General features: G+C 49.1%; 1 protein-coding gene across 3 annotated transcripts in view; it reads left to right on the top strand.

Annotated features, from left to right (window-relative positions):
- The window catches only part of SH3BP5 (SH3 domain binding protein 5), a 77,907-nt gene that overhangs the window by 23,598 nt on the left and 33,591 nt on the right, over positions 1-20,718 (top strand). For all 3 annotated transcript variants that reach the window (XM_042903775.1, XM_042903774.1, XM_042903773.1), the window contains exon 3: positions 3,906-4,034. Coding sequence is in view for 2 of the 3 variants with exons in the window: in XM_042903774.1 (XP_042759708.1) it covers positions 3,906-4,034 (129 nt within the window). In the remaining variant the exon portion in view is untranslated. The remainder of the gene's footprint in view (positions 1-3,905; positions 4,035-20,718) is intronic.

Genomic DNA, 20,718 nt, shown 5'->3' with positions numbered 1-20,718 from the left:
TTCCAGTAAACTAGATCACTTTTCTTTTTGTGGAAGAATGCATTCTTTGGTCATTTCTGCCAGGGGCTCATGGGAAGTAAATTGAGATTTACGTGAAAAGAAAAAAAAAATCCACCCGGTCTCCCCACTGTGCTGGGATAAAGTTCACATGTCTTAACTCAGCACCCACACCCTTCCTTGCTCCAACCCCCACCAGCCCTCCCGCCAGCCGTTCTTTGCTCACGTTCCTCCCTCTGCTTCTAGTGCCCCTCCCTCCCTGTCTGGTGAAATCCCCTTTCTTCGGGGCCTGGCTTGGGTGACACTTGGGGTGGCCTTTCCAGCTGTGTGTCCGCTGCACTGTGTGTGTATTGAGGCCTTAGTGTTTATCACGCTGCCTTATACTTGTCTATTTACTGCTTGAGTTTAAATCTTGGTTCTGCCATTTCCCAGCTCCGTGGCTTCAGGCATGTTACCTTCGGGCCTCAGTTTTCCTCTTCGTAAAATGCGAATAATAGCACTATAGCACCTGCCTGATCAGGTTGTGATTGCACGAATTGATGGAATGAAAGCATTTGTGGTCACGTCTGCCACATAGTAAATTGCCCATCTGGGCTCTGCATCCCTCTCCCTCCCTCAGAAAGGCAGGCTTGGTGGGCTATATTCACCCATGCCCAGAATAGCTCTTGGCAAATCAAAAGTCTCCGGGGGCCGGGCTGGGCACCTCAATGGGTGATGCAGGCTGGCTGTGATTCAGGCAAAGGGCTGGTGGGGACTGGAAAGGGAAATCTCTTTCTAAGGGGGCATCTCCTCCACTTCTAGCCAGTGGTTTCCAGGTAGGAATGAGGGCCCCGTGTTGTTAGATTATCAGATTCTTCTTATGAGAAAATTGAGAATCCACTTTTTTTTTTTTTTTTTAAAATACAGATTTTCCTGACATTTAGTACCCAGCGTACAGACCAAAGGCACTAAGCCTACTGGCCCAGGGGCCACTGGTTTGGGGCCCAATTCTCATTTTACAAAAGAGACCCGGAGTGATGATGTGATCTGCCCTGGGTCACACGCTGATGATGGCCCTCCGATTTCTCACCTGTGGTCTGGATACAGCACTGGTCCTGCGTCTCGTCAGGGTGGGGACTTGAAGAATTCAGTCATGCTTGTGAGTGCATTTGCAAAGCATCTGCCTACACGGCGTGACAGGTTGTTACTTCCGTCCTGTCAGCTGCTCCTGCCTCAGAGAGACGACCTCGGTGTTTTTAAAACAGGATCATGGGTCTCTTTTTGTGCCAGGTGGTAATGGGGGATTGCGTGTATTTGCTGAGCATGTACTGTGTGTCCAGGAGCTATTAGTTGTGTTACATTTGCATTCTCCTTTATTCCTTTTTTTCTGCCCTCCCTATGAGATGGAAAGTAACGATTTAATTGGTAATAAAAATGATGAGTCCAGAAGTTGCCTGATGAGGGCCTCACAGAGGTTTGGTGGAGATTGGATCCATCTCTCTGGTTAAAAAAAGAAAAAAAAAAATCCCGGGCTTCAGACAACATGCTGCCTCCTACATATTGGAAACACAGTCTGCCCAGGGCTCAGCGGGGCTAGTCCCTGGGCTGCCCTGTGCACCCACGCCACTTCCTCTCCAGGACAGACCTGGTGTGCTTTGTTTCCAGAAGCTGTAGCAGGTGACTGCGGGCCTGGCCACATAGAAGAGAAGGCAGAGAAGAAGATGATGATACAGGGCCCGCAAAAGGGACCAAGGCGAGTGTCAGAAGTAGGATGGGGCTCAGGAGCTGAGAAGCGCCCATGTGAGGCAAAGGCAGCACCCTCGTATGCTCGAGTGCTAGCATCATTTTCAAACCCATCTAGCAAGCCCTGGTGCAGTAGGATGGAGGACACACAAGTGGGCAGAGCCTTCTTCACCCCCTTGAGCCATCCCCTTGGCCCAAGAGGCCCCTACAGTTCGATGCTTAGAGATAGTCTTCAGATAGTTGCTGGTGAGGCGGGCCCTCTGCAGCCAGTGGAGCACACGTGTTTGTGTGTTTGTTTTAATTTTTTTTAACGTTTGTTTTTGGGGGGGGAGGGAGGGAGGGAGGGGCAGAGATAGAGGGAGACACAGAATGTGAAGCAGGCTCCAGGCTCCGAGCTGTCAGTACAGAGCCCGACGTAGGGCTCAAACTCACGAACCTCAAGATCATGACCTGAGCCGAAGGTCGGACGCTTCACTGACTGAGCCACCCAGGTGCCCCAGCACATGTGTTTTACTAGCTGGGTGGCTGCTTGGTCTTGGGGCAGCCCCACGGCTGGTGTTCATGCATTGTTCCTTCTCTGAGTATCTATTTCCCCTCTCAGATGTGTGCCCCTTTCCTCCCACCCCCACGAGGCTGTGTCAGGCAAATGCCTAAGGGAAAAGGAGTAGAGGGGTGTGGGGTCTGGAAAGTACTAACCCAACCCTCCAATATGTCGCCCTAGACATTGGACTGAGTTCCTTCTTTTTAATTTTATTTCCTCCTCGTGAAGTCCGTGATCTGGGTTTCTTGACTTTGACACTGTGGTTAAGCCTAGAATGGCCTGCCTGCCTGTTCCTCCCTTCCAACCCCTAATTGAGACCTAAGTTGCTTGTAGCTGCCTCCAGGATGGGTGGCCACCCTTATCTCTTGCTGCTTTCCACATTTCAGACTTCTAGTTTCATTCAGACTGTGCCGTTCCCTCTCCCCTCTTGGCTGAATATGGCTTCTCTGCCTGCTCGGGGTTCAGTATTTCCTCTCCCTCTCTCCCAAGTGACCATTCATGCTCTGGGCTTCTGTATAGATATCAGCCCTCTGGATGTTTTCCAAGTCTCTCTCTCACCGCCCGTCCCGCCTTACCAGACCTTGTGAGGTTCTCTGCTGCTGGGTTCCGTGGCACCTGTACCACTTTCATCCTGGCATGGACTTTTCTGGAATGGCTATGATGCCTACCTCACCCGCCAGACTGGACATGTCCTGTGGGCAGGGACCAAGCCCCACACCCAGCATAGGGTCTGGCATGTGGGAAGTTTCCAATCAGTGTTTCTGCATGGAGGACTACATTATATGGTTGGGGACTCCATGGGAGCATAGGACATGGTGCCATCACTGAAGTTGCCCACTGAGGAGATAGAGCTTTTAAATCAAGCCTGAGCTATCCACCTTCATATAGTAGTCACTGGCCACACTTACTTTTATTTTTATTTACTTTCATTAAAAACTTTTTTGGGGGCGCCTGGGTGGCTCAGCCGATTGAGCCTCCGACTTCAGCTCAGGTCGTGATCTCGCGGTCCGTGAGTTCGAGCCCCGCATCGGGCTCTGTGCTGACCGCTCAGAGCCTGGAGCCTGTTTCGGATTCTGTGTCTCCCTCTCTCTCTGACCCTCCCCCATTCATGCTCTGTCTCTCTCTGTCTCAAAGATAAATAAACGTTAAAAAAATTTTTTTAAACTTTTTTTAACGTTTATTTTTGAGAGAGCACGAGTGGAGGAGCAGAGGGAGAGGGAGACACAGAATCCGAAGCAGGCTCCAGGCTCCGAGCTGTCAGCAGAGCCCCGCGCGGGACTGCGAGATCATGACCTGAGCCAAAGTTGGCTGCTTAACCGACTGAGCCACCCCGGCGGCCCCGTGCTTATTTTTAAAATAGAAATATACTTAATTAAAACTGAATAAATCGGAAACCCATTTCCTCAGCCTCCTTAGCCAATTTCAAGTGCTCAGTAGCCAAATGTGGCTAGTGGCTACCATATTGGACAGTGTGATAGAACATTTCCAGTATCACAGAGTTTTAGACGGTGCTGCTCACAAAGATATTAATTTAGGAGCTTGTAGGTTTTGTGAAGGCCCTCCTTGGTGCTTTTGGATAGAGAAAGTGGATTTTCGTGGATGCTTCCTTAAGCCTCAACTGTTCCTCGTTTTCTCTTGGCTGCAGGATGCTCGTCAGAAGTTCCGCTCCGTTCTGGTGGAAGCAACGGTGAAGCTGGACGAGCTGGTGAAGAAAATTGGCAAAGCTGTGGAAGACTCGAAGCCCTACTGGGAGGCCCGGAGGGTGGCGAGGCAGGTAAGGTAGCCCCGCTGACCGTCTCCCCTGCCTCCGCCCCAAACCGTGTTTTGGATGCGCCTTCTGACTTCTGTGTCCCCGGTCGAAGGTTAGAAGCACGAGTCCCCCAGGATGCAGAGCCACCACGACTTTGTATACACTGCATTTGAAGACAGCCTCTTGCTTTCTCCTTCCCCCTACCCAAGCTGCTCCATTCCAGCTCCTGATGCTATTAATAGGGTGTGGGTGCTGGCATTTGGCCGACCCTGTGAGTGGGTGCCACCTGGATACTGAGATGGTGCCCAGATCCGCCCCCCCAGGCAGCTGGGCCAGCTGGTGTGGACGAGAGGACATGTCTAGAAGACAAGGTGTCTTCCTCTGCCCTCTCTGGTGATCGCCTGGCAGGCAGCAGGCAGAAGACTCCCTCCCTTGCAGCGTCTCCTTTCTGGTTTGAGAGGAATTTACCATTTGCTTCTCTTGAGACGTGGGTTCTTTGCCCCGAGAGCCCAAATAGGCAACTGGGGAACTGGCACCAACAAAGGGGCAGCAGAGGGAAGCTGTGGTCAGGCGATTGCTGGACGGCATGGGACCGGGCTCTGGTTTCAGAGTGTGTCCTCCTTTGTCCCCATTGAAGTGGTGCAGTGTTCTGCCTCTGTCCCCTCCCAGCCTCCGCTAGCCGGGCCCGTGAGTGGGGGAGGAAGAGAGCCCCCGACGCTCACCGGTGTCTGCTGGGTGCCAGCCCCGGGGCTTTCGCACACCCCCGCTCGCTCTGGCTTCCTCGCACCATGTCTTTTCAGTGTGCGTGGCCACCCAGAACGGGCCTAAGCGGTTGGTCCAGAGTGTCGGTCCCATCCGTGTCGTGTGTTTATGTGACGGAAGGTGCCGGTAAGAAAGCGTTCAGTGAGTGACGGGGACGTGTGCACCAGGGTGTGCACGCGTGCGGTTGGGCACGGTAGAGCAGGGAGGGTGAACTCTTGGGGAGACGAAGCCTCACAAATCTAGGAACATGTTCAGACCAGACCTGTTGAGGGTCAGGGGCCAGGACTTGGGTGTTCTTCCTCTTTGCCCTGCCTCCGCTGGCCTCTCAAATTTCTCATCAGGGGATTCCCTTGATGCTTTAGTGGCTCTCCTGAGATCCTAGCTGCGTATGTGTGTTCATACTCTGAACCCCGAGCTGAGCTTTCTGTTTGGAACCTGCCAGATAGGTTGCCTTATTCCTAGACAGAATGGCCACCTGAACCCTTCCTCCTTCCTGACCAGCTAACCCGGGTTGGTCAGCATCAGGGTACCTGTTACTCACTGGGCTGCAGCAAACTCTGAGCAGCCGCCCCCTCTTTCTGCCTTTCTCTGGGAGGTGAAACGCTTCTCAAAAGGTCCTCCGGACCCTGAGGTACTGTCTCCAAAGTGCCTGTGTCTCACCGGTCTTTAAGGGGCACCCCCAGCTGGGGATGGGTCACCCCCCTGCCCCATGTAGCCCAGAGTAACAGTATCCTTGACCTGAAATTGCAGTGTAAAGGGTTTGGGTTTTGGGTTTGAGGAGAAATTTACGATAATTTAACATAAACATTGATCAGTACCAAGGAGGTCGTGAAACCTTTTCTGAAAGTCTCCAACCCTCTGACTCTCTTGAGCCCACGAGTATCTGTTAGAACTGTCTATGTGCCCGTGCCTCGGGATCGTTAAGACTGGTCTGTTAAAACAACCCCTTGGAGTTGCGGCAGTGGTCTCCTCACTTGGTCCCCTGAGCTTGGGCTTCGACACCAAGCTGGTGAACAGGACCTTTGTGTTCAGGGACCAGTGGACGTTGGCCCATCAGGTCACTGGCCCCAGCAGGTGGGAGGTGTCCATCTTTGGCTGTACTCGTGTCACATGTGCTTCTACCTCAGAGTCTTGGAATTTGCTGGTGCTTCTGTTTGGCATTGTCTAGTTTTTTAATGTTTATTTTGAGAGAGAGCGTGCACAAGTGGGGGAAGAGCAGAGGTAGGGAGAGAGAGAGAGACAGAATGAATGAACGAACGAATGAATGAATCCCAAGCAGGCTCCACGCTGTCAGCACAGAGCCCGACATGGGACTTGAACTCATGAGCTGTGAGATCGTGATCTGAGCCGAAATCGAGAGTCAGACGCTTAACTGTCTGAGCCACCCAGGTGCCCCTCTGTTTGGCATTGTCTTAACCCCAGAATCTGCATGGTCTGCTCACTCAGTTGTTCTTCACTTTTCTGCTCAAATGTCACTTTATCAACAACAAAGCCTCCCTGGGCCACCATTGAAATAACTGCTACTTGCTATCTCCACCACCGCCATCCCTTGTTCCTTGATGTGCTTTTTCTCCATGGCACTCTTTCTGACTTGTTATTGTTGTTTGTAGTAGCGAAGCTCCATGAGGGCTAACGGAACAAATGAGTGAACCATGCATTGACAGGCCTCCAGCAGGGCCAGTGTTCCTCCCGGCCCTTCCTTGGCATTCTGAGCGTTTCCTTTGTTGTCCCTGGTCCCCCCCACCCCCCGCCACCCGGCTTTCCTGCCCTGTGGCCACATAAGTGGAAGGATAGGACACAGCTGGCAAATCTGTTCATTTAAATCTCATTTGCCGGGTAGGTCCCCAGTTGTCTGTGACACATCTGGGATAGATCTCATACCACTCTCTTCTTTTCCCTCCCCAAATCCTCTTTGATGGGAAAAGAGGTGGGAGGGAGCTGGGTCGGTAGAGTCTCACTGCTGGGCAGCTGTGAACTATGGCATCGCTCCTTCCTCTCATCCCTTCTCTTGGCTAGTGAGGCTAGTGATCGTGACAATTACGGAGTCCCTTGCGTGAGCCACTGAGTCATCAGGTCTCACAAATAATAGCCAGACCCTGGGGATGACTGAGTGACTCACTGTCAACCGGCAGAGGCCAAGAAGAATGTGAAGGGAACCCCTGCCTTCTTGCAGGTGGGGCAGGAAAAGGAGGGCGGAGAAGGCCCAGAGTGACCTCCGCCCCTCGCCCGCAAGGGACCTTGCTGGCGTATAGCCGAGGAACTGGAAGGATGCTCAAAGGCTGAGGCGGGGCACGGATGTCACATTTCATCTGGGCACACGGTGGGCTGTCTGGGCTTGGGCCAGGTGACTGGGTCTGTTTGTGTACCAGCATCCTCTGACCTTCCTGATGGCGAAGGGGGTGGGGCCCACCTCCAGCGGCTGCCAGTTGGGCTTCCTGTTTTCTTCCTCTCTCTGATCCCCACCCCCTTCCCTTCTGTATTTACAGACCCTCTGGCTGTGTACAGCAGGGACGGTCTCTGAGCATCTCCTTCAATGTGTATCATGAGGCACTGTGTTCCCAGAGCCTCTGCCTCCTGGTCTAGGAAGCAGGGGTGGTTATGGGAGCCGCCTCGGCTCTCCCGTGAGGTTGTCTCAGGACTTCAGGGAGGCACCGTGTTTGACAGGGGAATCCCTGCATGAGTGTAGGTTTCAGCTTCATTAAACACCTTTTTTTGTTGGAGAAAATTTCGAAAATAGACGAAATGAAGAAAAGAAGTCCCTGTATCTTCTGTTAATATTTGATGTGTGTCTCCTTTTTTTTTTTTTTTGTATGAGATCATCCTGGTGGTGGTTTTATGATCTGTCTCTCTGAATGCCCACGTCCATCCATCCAGAGCCCTGATGCAGAAGAGACTTAAAGAGCTTGGTTTTCCATAAAGAGTCTACGAAGAGTTGTAATTGTTGGGTCAGTAGAAATTGTATTTGCTCATCAAAAATTTGCGTTAACTCTATTGGTCCTGTTGTCACGTTGGATAAGGAATGAGTCAGCTCCAGTCCTATGATTGTGAAAATCCAGCCCAAATTCCGCCAAGAGGAGGGAGAACATAGCCCCGCACGCCCAGCTGGGGTGGGGGCAGGGAACTGGCTTTCATTTATTTGAGGGTTTTTGTCCTTGAGCCAGAGCATGTTTGTAAGGCTGCTTTGACATACCTGTCAGCCCACGTGGCCTTCAGCGTGTAGAAGGCGTCAGTGTCTGACGAGGGGGTGGAGCCATGTGAGCCCGAACAGTTGAGCTTTTCTTGCTAGCTTTGCTCCTGGGGCTCTGACTGGTCTAGCAGTGGCCCTGGGCCTGTCATTTTTATCACTGCCAGTCCCAATGCTTCCGCTTTTTTGTTTCTCTTTTGAAAGTGTGGTAAACTATAGAGAACGTACATATCACCATTTGAGCCATTTCGAAATGTATAACTGAGCAGCATTAAGTATGTTCCTATTAGGGAGCAGCCCCACCGCCATCCATCTTCAAGTTGTGTTAGATGCCAACTCCCCCTTCCTCCCTCCACCCCAACCCTTGGCAACCATGGTTCTACTTTCTGTCTCTGGGATTTTGAGTCTTCTAAGTGCCCCATACAAGTGGAATCATGCAGTATTTGCCCTTCTGTGACTGGCTGATTTCACTTTGCATAACCTCTTCAAGGTTCGTCCATGTTACGGTATATGTTAAAATTTCATTCTTTTTTAAGGCTGAGTAATATTTTGTGGTATGGATATAGCACATTTTGTTAATCTGATGGTGAACATTTGGGCAACTTTTGTTTTTTATTAATTTATTTTGAGAGAGAGCAAGACAGAGACCACAAGCAGGGAAGGGGCAGAGAGAGAGAGGAAGAGAGAGAATCTCAAGCAGGCTCTGCACTGAACCCAACGCGGGGCTTGAACCCATGAACCATGAGATCATGACTTGAGCTGAAACCAAGTGTCAGATGCTTAACTGACTGAGCCACCAGGATGCCCCAACTCTTATTTTTAAATGGTTGCAGTGTGTCAGAAGACTTTGCAAACCTGAAGAGCAACATAAATGCAAAATAGGGTCATTCAGTGCTGGAAGTTGCCTGTATTGTGTTTATGAGGCCATGTGAGTCCACGTTCTATACTCAGCCTCTTTTGAGGAAGTAGGTGAGAGGAGAGGCATTTGAAACTTGTAGAGTGACTTAGCTGTAGGACAACCGGCAAATCTTGGCCTCTGAGTCAGACAGATTGGCTTTGAATCCCACCTTACCATTTAATCGGTGTGGGACTTGGGGTGGATTACTTAATCTCTGTGCCTCAGTTTCTTCATCTATAAAATTGTGCATGTTAGCTTTTGCTGTGAAACAAACCACCCCAAACCTAAAATGGCCTAAAACATTTATTTAGCTCATGATTTGGGTGGGCAGTTTTTCTGATGTTAGATGGCTTCATCTGTTAGGCACTTGGCCTGTTGTCAGTGAAGGCATCCCGGGTGACTGGACCATATGAGTCTCATCCAACAGGCTGGCTTCTTCCCGTGGTGTTGGGATTCCAGGAACTAAAAGGATAAGCTCTCTTCGAGCCTCTTCCTGCATCACATGTGTTAATGTCCTGTTGGGCAGAATAAGGCACACGGTCAGTCCAAATTCAAGAGGTGGGGAAAAATAAAATCCACCTGTAAAGCACCTGTGAAATGTTGTAGCCATTTTTGGCAACTTACCATAGTAATGGAATTAGTACTTGTAAAACATTTGCACCAAAAAAAAAAAAAAAAAAAAAAAAAAAAAATCTTCTTATTCCAGATGTATTTTCCTCTCAAATATTGTGTCTATCTCTCTGGTGAATCTGCTGCCTTGAAAACAAAAGACCACCACACCAAAAACCTCTGGATGGAAGGAACAGTCCTGTGTTGGGTAAAGTGTCAAGAATGTGAGGACAGGAGAGTGACCCCACGCAGTCAAGGAAATACCGAGTTGCTTGTGGGGGTAACATGTGCCAGAAGATCAATAATAATGCAGAGGGAGTCTCTGACTTGCCTGTTCACTGATCACAAACACTCTGAGCCCTCACAGACAGTGTGGTGAGGGCCTTGAATGCATGGATGGAGAGTCATGTTTGCCACGAGATGAGACAGGTCAAGTGGATCAAATAATGCCTTGAATTCTTACGTTAGTCATAGAGGAACAGAGCATTGTAGTCTCTTTTTTTGGTTGGGGAATTCTAGATGCTGATTTTGTTGGCAGAAGACCTTCTGTAAGTAGAGAAGTAGAGGGCCAGGTTCCACAAACTTGGGACACAAACTCGAAGATATGTCAAGTATGGGTTCTTGCTCTCTTGTTGGTTTTTGTTTTTTTTTTTCCCCTTCTAATTTATTTTCTTTCATTCAACAAATACTTACTGGGTTCCTACTAATTGTAGAACACTGTTGTAGCCACTTGTCAAGAATGGGACAAAGATCCTAACTCTGTGGAGCTGGCATTCCCCTTTTAGTCTTATAAAAGCATGTGGGGTGGGGTGGGGTGTTTGGGGGCAAAAGTGGAATCTCTGTTACTGATCTGATTTAAAGTGTGGGGTTGTTCCCCCCTCCATCTGAGACATAGAGTAAGTCCATGGATTATAGTGGCCTAGTGGGTTGGCAAGTTAAAGGTTTCTGAAAGTGTTTTCTGAGCATCTCCCCTTTGTCTGTGCTGGCCATTGTGGAGCATAAAATGTGGTCTGTATCATCCAGGAGCCCTGTCAACACATACAAATAAGATGATTTTTATGGCATAGGTAATTACAGTCCATTGTTCTTATTCACAATAGTTATGTTCTCCAAAGCCCCTACCCGGATGCCTGGGTGGCTCAGTCAGAGGTCTGACTTGGTTTCAGCTCAGGTCATGATCTCACAGTTTGTGGGATTATTGGGCTCTGTGCTGACAGCATGGAGCCTGTTTGGGATTCTCTCACTTCCCTCCCCTGCTCATTTGCATGCTCTTTCGCTCTCAAAATAAACTTAAAAAGTTGCTACCCATGCTGAATTAGAGAGGCATCCTATTGAGGTATTGCTTGTAGGTGAAATACAGGGTCAAGTTCCTGAGAGCCTCAGGTCACATTTTCATCAACTGACCCATACGTAGCCTTGTTTTATGTATGTTTGTCTTTAAAGGCACCTTACTTAATATATATATTTCTTAAAAATAATTATATACAGTACTTCTTTATAACAAAACACTAGCCAAGGAGGGTCAAACATTTTTCCGACCCTGGGTGACACGATTGTAAATTTACTTGGCTTTGAGCATCACACAGTGCTTTTTAAATTGGTCAAGACCTCCCATGCATTGATACCAAACAGAGTCCACAAATTTAAACTTGTCCGTAGCTTCCTCATGCGCTATGGACGTGACTTTAGCACTCACTGGAACAGCCTCTTGTAGGAATCTGCAAATTTCCTCTTTCTTTTTCTAGATGCACTGTATTGTTGATTCATTAACAGTAGACTCATGGCCAACAGCACTAACTCACACCTGAATGAAGCTTATGTAAAACATGTATTTTCTCCTTACATAAGGCATGTCAGAGCCTTCTTGCACTTAGGGGCACTAGACAGCACTTCAGCACTAGGCTTGGGGGCCAACTTAAACAGCTGAATCGAACAAAAAGCACAAAAATGTGAGGAATGTGGCTCCAAGACAGAGATGGACAGTTGTTTACAACATGAGAGTTGAAACAAGGAGGCAGAGTGTTGCCTTGTTGGACCTCAGCTGGGAACATGCATGTTGAATAACTAAATGTTTTGCTTCTCTCGGTGGGTCTGGACCCTGGAGATACCATAAATGTTGATTTGGGGTAACAAGTTGTAGTGAGTAGACACATTTGCAAATATGGGATCCGTGAATAACGAGAATCATTTGTATTCGCTGAGTAAAGAGTCCAGTGGGTGAGGCTCGTGTGAATAACGAGAATCATTTGTATTCGCTGAGTAAAGAGTCCAGTGGGTGAGGCTCGTGGGTTAGACAACTGAACCACAGGGCACAGAGGTAGACATTGTGTGGAAGAAGCCAGGGGGTGGTGAGGTCACTTAGGGGCTGGAGGTGGAAGCCTGGGCAGAAAGGTGCACCTGAGCCCCAAAGTGCAAGAGTGTGGGTAGAAAAGACAAAAGAGCTGAGATCTGAGGGAGAAGTCAGTGTGGACGTAACCTGGGGTAAGTGCGTCAGCTCCAGAGCTGTGGAAAGGAAGCTTTCTGGGAGCTGAAGAGCCAGAAAGGGAAGGAATGACGGCCAGCTGAGCGAGTACCAGACAGCCTCAGCCCGGCCTCCACTCTGGGTTGAGACACCTCAGAGCAGCCACAGTGGGCTCTTACGGGCGGGGTTCTATTCTTTGAGACGGTGATTAGACATTGAAGCCAAATATTGTGTCTTCCGTTAAGAGCGGCATCATCTTTAGAGATCTAACTATGTGCCAGGCACCATGTGTACTGCTCTGTGTAGGAGAGAGCATTTATCTTTCCTGTTTGTCCCCATATTACAGGTGAGGGACCTGGTCTGAGAGCCCAAAGACCATTACTTGCGTCCGTGCGTAAACCCTTCTGGTGTCATGGCTTAGTCTGAGAGAATACGAAGGCCAGCTTTAACAGACGGAGTGGTTAACCGGCGGTCAAGAATGAGTCACTGGGAACTCCGAGGTTTTGACCTGAATAGCCTGAATGCCAGTAGGAAGTTGACCGTGGGGATCCAGCTTTGGGAGAAGGGGGTGCGCTCACCCTCCTGAATGTTAAGCCACGACGGGGGCCGCGGTGGGGATGTCATGGGCGAGGATGCAGGATGGCTTGGAGGGGGGGAGCTGGGAGTCGACTCTGGACAGTTTACTGGAAGCGTGTGCGTGGAAAGAACTGAGTCAGAGCTTCAGGATGGAGGGAAGGAGGGAGAGGAGAGGAACTTTGGCACTCTGAGTACCGAGCACTTTTCTACATACTTCACATGCAGGAGGGAGGTACTTTTGTAGGTTTTGCAGAGCGGGAAACTGAGGTTTAGCGAAGTCGAGTTACTCAAGGCAGTGTCCCTGCCTTTTCTGCTCAGGGGGTAACTGTGAGGCTCTTCTTCCAAGCAATTTGGGGCCCTTTGAAACTCCTTCCCCTTGTGGCACGCCCTCCTGCTTCTCCTGCAACTCGGGCGCGACCTCGTCATGCCTCCCTTCTTCCCGGTCACCTTTCATTTCCGCTGGGCGGCAGCTCCCACGTAGGACTCGGGTGAGGAGGTCTGGGTCACTGACGTCCTTCCCCATGGCCCTGATCACGTTCCCACTGTGGGGGGGCACAGGCCAGTTTCTGGGAACTGCGTCATCCCTGCGGCCCAGGGTAAGGGCAGGCGGTGAGTGATGGGGCACCTGCCCCAAGGCAGAGCTCCTGGTGATTTACAGCCAGAGAGGAGAATGGACTGTTAACTCTCCCTTGCCTGTAAGACTGCATCCTGCTTTGCAGTCTTGCTTGGAATTTCTGGGGAAGAAGCAGGTGCATTTGGGAAGCCTAGGTGCTTGATCACAGATGGGGTCAGTGAGAGGGTCGAAGTGACCCAGGTCGAAGCCTCCTGACATAGAGTAGGTCTTGAGGCTTACGTCGGCAGGGCTCACCTCCCTGGAGTCACTGCGCCTCGTGCTTGGCTGGCTGTGTTGGGGCTGCAGCAGGGCGTGTTGCTGATCCTGGGGTTTTCTCCTCTGGTGGTGCAGTGGGCCGCTTGCTTTGACCCTTTCCTGCCTGGCAGGTGTCAGGAAGCTACCAGTGCGGGTCTGGTCGCAACAGAGTCTCAGCCCAGCAGTATTACCCCCCATTACCTTGTCAGTTGGGAGTGTCGTCAGGGCCAATTGCCTCTTCCTTGTCCCCTTTGCCTTTCATGGGGTCATGGCTGATGCCCAGTAAGTGCTGCTTGGCGGGCAATGTGCTGCCTGAAGCTGACACAGGTGGTTTGTCACCGCGGCTCGAAGGTAGTGGGAGGTGTGGAGTTTTGTACCGTATCCAAAACCGTGAGGCTCCTTGGATGTTTCTCTTCTTTCTTTCCATCTTCAATAAAATTGTTGCGTTAACACGGACCGACCCTTCCCTCCCCTCTCTGTAAACCACTCTGGAACGAGTGGCAGGACGACCGATGTCTCAGCTGAAGAAAATCAGACTATGGGACATATTTTTGTTTTGTAAATGGGGGTGGGCCTTTTTATGCTGTCAGGTAACAAGGTTTGGTCCCGGACAGATGGTGGTGTTTCTCTTGATCGCTTTTGGCTCACCTTTCCGTTCCCTTTCCTCACCTTGCAGATACCGTCTGCCCACCCTGCTTTCCTTCCTTTCTCCTCCAGTCCCCCTCCAAGCCCTCCCAGTGTGACTTCATATTCTCCTCCTTTCCTTCTGTGAAAATCTACCCTGAAGAATCGATGGCCTTATTCACACTAAGAAGCAGAAGAGAGAAAACAGTCAATCAGAAAAAGACAAATACCATATGATTTCACTCGTATGTGGACTTTAAGAAACAAAACAGATGAACATAGGGGAAGGGTGGGTCGGGTAGAGAAGAGAGGGAAACAAACCACAAGAGACTTTTAAGGACAGAACAAACTGAGGGTTGACGGAGAGAGGTGGTAGGGGATGGGCTAGATGTATAATGGGCATTAAGGAGAGCACTTGTGATGAGTTGAGCACTGGGTGTTATATGAAAGTGATAAATCACTGAAATCTACTCCTGAAACTTGTATTACACTGTATGTTAACTAACTTAAAAAAGAAACACTCAAAATGATAAATTAAAATTAAAGCAATGTAAATACCTGAACCTAAAAAAAAAAAAAAAAAAGTAGATGAGTGATAAGGCTTAGGGATTTACGGACTCTGGACATTTGAGTAGCTCTGCTTTAGAAGCATTCCCCTGTGTTGGGACACTCTGCTTCCTGTGTGTGGGACTGCAGATTCCCAGCTCAGGGTCTGTGGCACAGCAGAAGCTTCTTGACATGTGTGAAGGAACCACATCCATTCCCAGGAGGGGAGTGTGTGTTCATTTCCGCATGGTGGAATGTTTTCATGGAATGTAAACCAGAGGTGGAGGCAGCAGACAGAATATAGGATTTTCGGTTGATATGAATTTCAGATAGTTTTTTAAAAGATACCTCCGGGGGCGCCTGGGTGGCTCAGTCAGTTGGGCGGCCGACTTCGGCTCAGGTCATGATCTCGCGGTCCGTGAGTTCGAGCCCCGCGTCAGGCTCTGTGCTGACAGCTCAGAGCCTGGAGCCCGTTTCAGATTCTGTGTCTCCCTCTCTCTGACCCTCCCCCATTCATGCTCTGTCTCTCTCTGTCTCAAAGATAAATAAACATTAAAAAAAAAAAAAAAAAGATACCTCTGTCTTATCAAACTCAACACCCAAAAAACAAATAATCCAGTGAAGAAATGGGCAAAAGACATGAATAGACACTTCTCCCCCAAAGAAGCCATCCAGATGGCTAACGGACACATGAAAAAATGCTCAACATCACTTGCCATCCAGGAAATACAAATCAAAACCACAATGAGATACCACCTCACACTTGTCAGAATGGCTAAAATTAACAGATGTTAACAGGATGCGGATAAAGAGGGACCCTTTGCACTGCTGGTGGGAATGCAAACTGGTGCAGCTACTTGGGAAAACAGTGTGGAGATTCCTCAAAAAATTAAAAATGGAACTACCCTATGACCCCACAATTGCACTAGGTATTTATCTGAGGGATACAGGTGTGCTGTTTTGAAGGGGCACATGCACCCCCATGTTTATAGCAGCCCTATCGACAATAGCCAAAGTATGGAAAGAGTTCAAATGTCCATCGACGGATGAATGGATAAAGAAGATGTGGTATATATATATACAATGGAGTATTACTTGGCAATCAAAAAGAATGAAATCTTGCCATTTGCAACTATGTGGATGGAACTGGAGGGTATTATGCTAAGTGAAATTAGAGAAAGACAAATATCATATGACTTCACTCATATGAAGAATTTAAGATACAAGACAGATGAGCATAAGGGAAGGGAAGCAAAAATAATATAAAAACAGGGAGGGGGACCAAACATAAGAGACTCTTAAACATGGAGGATAAACAGAGGGTTGCTGGAGGGGTTGTGGGAGGGGGATGAGCTAAATGGGTAAGGGGCTTAAGGAATCCACTCCTGAAACCATTGCTGCATTGTATGCTAATAATTGGATGTAAATTAAAAAGTAAATTAAAAAAGATAAAAGATACCTCTATCTCATGTGATATTTGGGACTTACGTAACTAAAAAAAATTATTTGTTGTGTACCTGAAATAAAATTTCACTGGGAGTCCTCTGTTTGTATGTGTTAGACCTAGCAGCCCTCCAAAGAATGGGAGCTGTGTCATCAGCCAGATGGATAAGGTGGTTTTTGGAGTCAGCCCTGCCCCACCTCAGGTCCCTGAATTCATGGCATGTGTTGCTGTGGAGGGATTCTGGTCCCTGCTGTGCCATTCCTTAGCCTGTAGCCTTGGGCGGGCACAAGGGAACGTGTAGGAGCATCCAGGACAACTGAGAGCACACAGCATCTCACACTGAAGTTCTGCTCTCCTAAGCCTAGTGTTCCCAGGAAGCAATGGGTTTCTAAGAAAAGTGGCTGAGTCTACGATCACGGCCCCCCTCAGCCTTACCAGCTTGATTGCTGAGAGCTGGTCAGCTCCAGACAGAATTCTGAAGGGCTCTGTGAACGGGCCACACAAACTAGGTCTCTTCTGAAGGATCTTCCCAAATGTGGGCCCCTCAGCCACTCTTTCCCTCGACTTATCCAGGCACCAACTGGCATCTGCCTCCCTTGAACTGTCTCCCCTTCCCCATGCTCAAGTGTCTTTGTTAGTTTGATCGTTTATTCATGTTTGTGTGTTAATTTTTCATTTGAAAGCTTTGCTAGGCGCCGAGGCGCTTACATTCTCACAGGGGAAGGAGTGCCTCTTTGGTTCACTTAGGGCAATGATCTGCTATGTTCAGGAAGCCTTGCTTTGTATGTTTCCCTTGGAGGAAGTAGGTTGAATGGAAGTAAGGAGGAGACCATTTGTTCTTCAATTCGTTACCAGCCTCAGCACATTCCTGTGGCAAAACATCGTACCGCAGAGAAGATGGTGGGCCTTTTTTATTTCTAAAAGTCATGGTGTATCGATCTCCTCTAAGCTTCTCTTATTCTTTGAATTTAAGTCTCTTGATCTCAGGCTGAGGCCAACTAAGAGAAGGTTGTCTTTACACAGAGGAGACTGGGAAGTGTGTTTTCACACCGGCCTGGGCACTCAACCAAGGTGATTGAAGGCATCTCTAGTGGGTTCTTTTGAGAACAGTTGGAAGGAAATCATGAGAAGAGGGCGCTGTATTGAGTTTATGTAGATTCCTCTTCTGGCTTATCCCAACACCTCAGGCCGTAAGAAGATATAAAGCTCCACAGCCTGAAGTCCTGAAATTTACATTGCCTTATGCACAAAATAATGGCCTCCTCTTATGTCAACTAGGAGTTGCATTTGGTTGCAAGTAACCAAGGACTCAAAAACAGTAGTCTACACACATTAGGATACTTTCTCCTGCTTAAAAGGAGGACCCGAAGGAGGCAGTCTAGGTTGGTGCTCTGACCCCATGGTCATCTGAGACCTAGCGACTTACGTGTTGCTCAGTCCTGTGTGAGTCCCAGCCTCCAAGCCACATCATGGTCCAGGGTAGCTCTGGGAGCTCCAGCCGTCACATCTGCATTTCAGAACAGAAGGGGTGAAAGAGGAGTGGGGAAGGGACATATGCTTCTTCTCTTTTAAAGAGTCTACTTGGAATTCTCAGACAACACTCTGCTTCCATTTTACTTCCAGAACCCAGTCACATAGTCATGGGTAGCTGCAAGGGAGGCTTGGCTTAGGGTGGTTTTTTAGTTGTACGTTAGGGTGGAGGGGAGGATAGATATTGGGAGGCAGCCAACCAATTGTGCCACGTCTGTGCTGCGGTTTACCTGTCTGTCTTGTAGAAAGACTCTGGGTCGGAAGGAGTTAGAGGTGAGCAGGTGTGACCCCCAGAGCAGACCAAGGACTCTCTGGAGTAGGGAAATGTTACGCCCTGTTTTCCTCTGCTATGTCACTTCCCTCCCTTCGTGGTATGTGGAGAGACTTCCTGTCCTTTATATTGTGTCGGAGACCTAGGAGGAAATCGTAGTAGCTTCCCACGAAGGTGTAACTGTGTGCGTGTATGTGTTTTGTCAAGTCACAGAATCCATTCCTACTTTCTTTTAACAAATACGAATTAAATGACTCATTTCCTATTGACGCTTCTTTGGTAGAAGCCCTGCTGTCTCTTGCGGGGGTGATTGAAATAGCCTTTCAGTTGGTGTCCCTGCCTCCTGGTACCCCTCCCCTACCTCCCCCCCCCACCCCCACCCCGCTGCCTCCCAACTGAATCTTGCCAGAGTCAGTTCTGCTGATAGTTCCCAAAAAGTTTGGTGTACGGGCGGGATGGTTGCTTTTGTGTGTCACCTTGGCTGGGCCACACCAGCACCGAGGTACGTGGTCAAACATCATTCTGAACGTTTCTGTGAGGGTGTTTATTGGATGAGATTTGCATTCAAACTGGTGGGATTGAAGTAAAGCAGATTGCCCTCCATAATGGAGGGGGACGGGGAAGGTGCTCGTCCAATCAGTTGAAGGCCTGAATGGAACAAAAGAGCGACCTGCCCCAAGCAAGAGAGAGTTCTGTAGCAGATGGTCTCTGGACTTGATTGAAGTAGTGGCTGTTGTCTGAGTGCTCAGCCTGTTGTCCCACCCTGCAGATTTGGACTTGCCAGCCCCATGGTTACGTGAGTTGATTCCCTAAAACCTTTTTCTTTACAAACAGACATACCTTGGGGATATGGCGGGCTTGGTTCCAGACCACTGCAGTGGCACAGTAAAGCAAGTCAAGTGATTTTTTTTTTTTCCACTGTGCATACATAAACTTTGTTTATCTTGTACCGTAGCGTATTAAAAGTGCAATAGCATTATGTCTAAAAAAAAAAAAAAGCACATGCCTTAATTTAATCGCCCAGTCAGTAGGTTGAGCATCCAACTCTTGATTTCAGCTCAGTTCGTGATCCCGGGGTCACGGGATGAAGCCCTGTGTCAGGCTACGCACTTAGCGTGGAGTCTGCTTGGGGTTCTCACTGCCCCTCCCTTCCTCTCCCCCTCCCCCCCCACCTCTCTCTCTCTCTCTCTCTCTCTCTCTCTCTCTCTCTCTCTCTCTCTCTCTGCCCTTCTCTCCTGCTCATGTGCTTGCTTGCTCTCTTAAAACAAAAGGCCTTAATTTAAAAATATTTTATTGCTTGAAAGAAACGTGTTAACCGTCATCTGAGCTTTCAGTGAGTTGTAATCTTTTTGCCGGTGGAGGGTTCGTCTTGGTGAATGATCAGACGGTAGTTGGTGCAGGTTGGGGTGGCTGGGGCACTTTCTTCAGGCAACAGTGAAGTCTGCCTTTTCAGTTGATTTTCCCTTTCGCGAATGATTTCTCTGCAGCGTGTGATGCTGTTTGATAACATTTTACCCTCAGTAGAATTTCTTTCAAAGTTGGGAGTCAGGGGGCGCCTGGGTGACTCAGTCGGTTGAGCGTCCAACTTCCGCTCAGGTCACGATCTCGCGGTCCGTGGGTTCGTGCCCCGTGTCAGGCTCTGGGCTGATGGCTCGGAGCCTGGAGCCTGCTTCCAATTCTGTGTCTCCCTCTCTCTCTGCCCCTCCCCCGTTCATGCTCTGTCTCTCTCTGTCTCAAAAATAAATAAATGTTAAAAAAAAAATTAAAAAAAAAAAAGTTGGGAGTCAGTCTTCCCACACCCTGCTGTTGCTTCGTCAACTAAGTTTACGCGATACTCTAAATCCTTCATTGTCATTTGAACGATGTTCACGGCATTTTCACCGGGAGTAGTTCCCATCTCAAGGAACCACTTTCGTTGCTCATCCCTGCAAAGCACGTCCTCATCCATTCGAGTTCTAGCGTGACATTGCAGCAACCCAATATAATAATAATGAAAACGTCTGAAATATTACGGGAATCACCAAAACGTGACAGACTCGTGAACAGGAGCTGTCGAAAAGTGGCGCCGATGGGCTTGCGGGACACAAGGTTGCTACAGACCTTCAGTTTGTAAAAACCTCAGTGTTCTTGAAGTGCAGTAAAGGGAAGCAGCACGGACGTTGGTGGGCACGTCCTTTTGGTTCTGTTTCTCTGGAAAACCTTGACCAGTACAGCATTCCTGTGTCCAGTGTCAGGCCCGGATCTGAGTGCGGACACAGGGCTTTTCAGTCTGGCTCGTGCACTGGCACCTGTGTTCTCGGTGCTGCGCCCCCATGTACACCCTCAGCCCCCCGCCCCCGCTGCTGGGTCCATCCTACGGTTGGAGCACATGATCCAGCGTTTTGCATTGTTGCGTATTCTGTTCTCTGCCTGTGGTGTCTTCCACCCCAAGCTGACTGGCTCTGTGATGTGCAGAATGGCAGCCGTTAGCCACATGTGACTACTTAAAGGCCAGTTAATAAAACTGAAAGTTCAGTTCTTCAGTCTCCTTAGCCACATTTCAGATGCCCAGAAGCCACATGAGGCCGATGGCTACTATTTTGGGGGCAGCACACATAGAGAACATTTCTGTCATTGCAGAAAGTTCTCTTGGGCAGCTCTACTTGGCTTTTATCCTTTGCCTAGTTAACATGAGGGCACAGGTAACTGCTGCAGTTGTCCTGCAGTCCCCTCCTTCACTAAGCTTTCCTTCAGCTTTGCTTCTTGAGAATTCGATGAAGTCTACGGCCATACCACCCTGAACGCGCCCGATCTTGTCTGATCTCGAGAATTCGATGAAGGCTACGGGTGTTATCCTCGGAAAACCTGTGCGCACGGGGGCATGAATTACAAACATAGTTTCAAGGTATTCACCAGCTTCCCTTAAAGGTCACCCACGTCCTGTGGGTTAATAACT

Source organism: Panthera leo, chromosome C2, assembly GCF_018350215.1.
Source record: "Panthera leo isolate Ple1 chromosome C2, P.leo_Ple1_pat1.1, whole genome shotgun sequence".
Classification (NCBI taxonomy): Eukaryota; Metazoa; Chordata; class Mammalia; order Carnivora; family Felidae; genus Panthera; species Panthera leo.
This window is presented reverse-complemented; position numbering and strand designations above follow the sequence as displayed.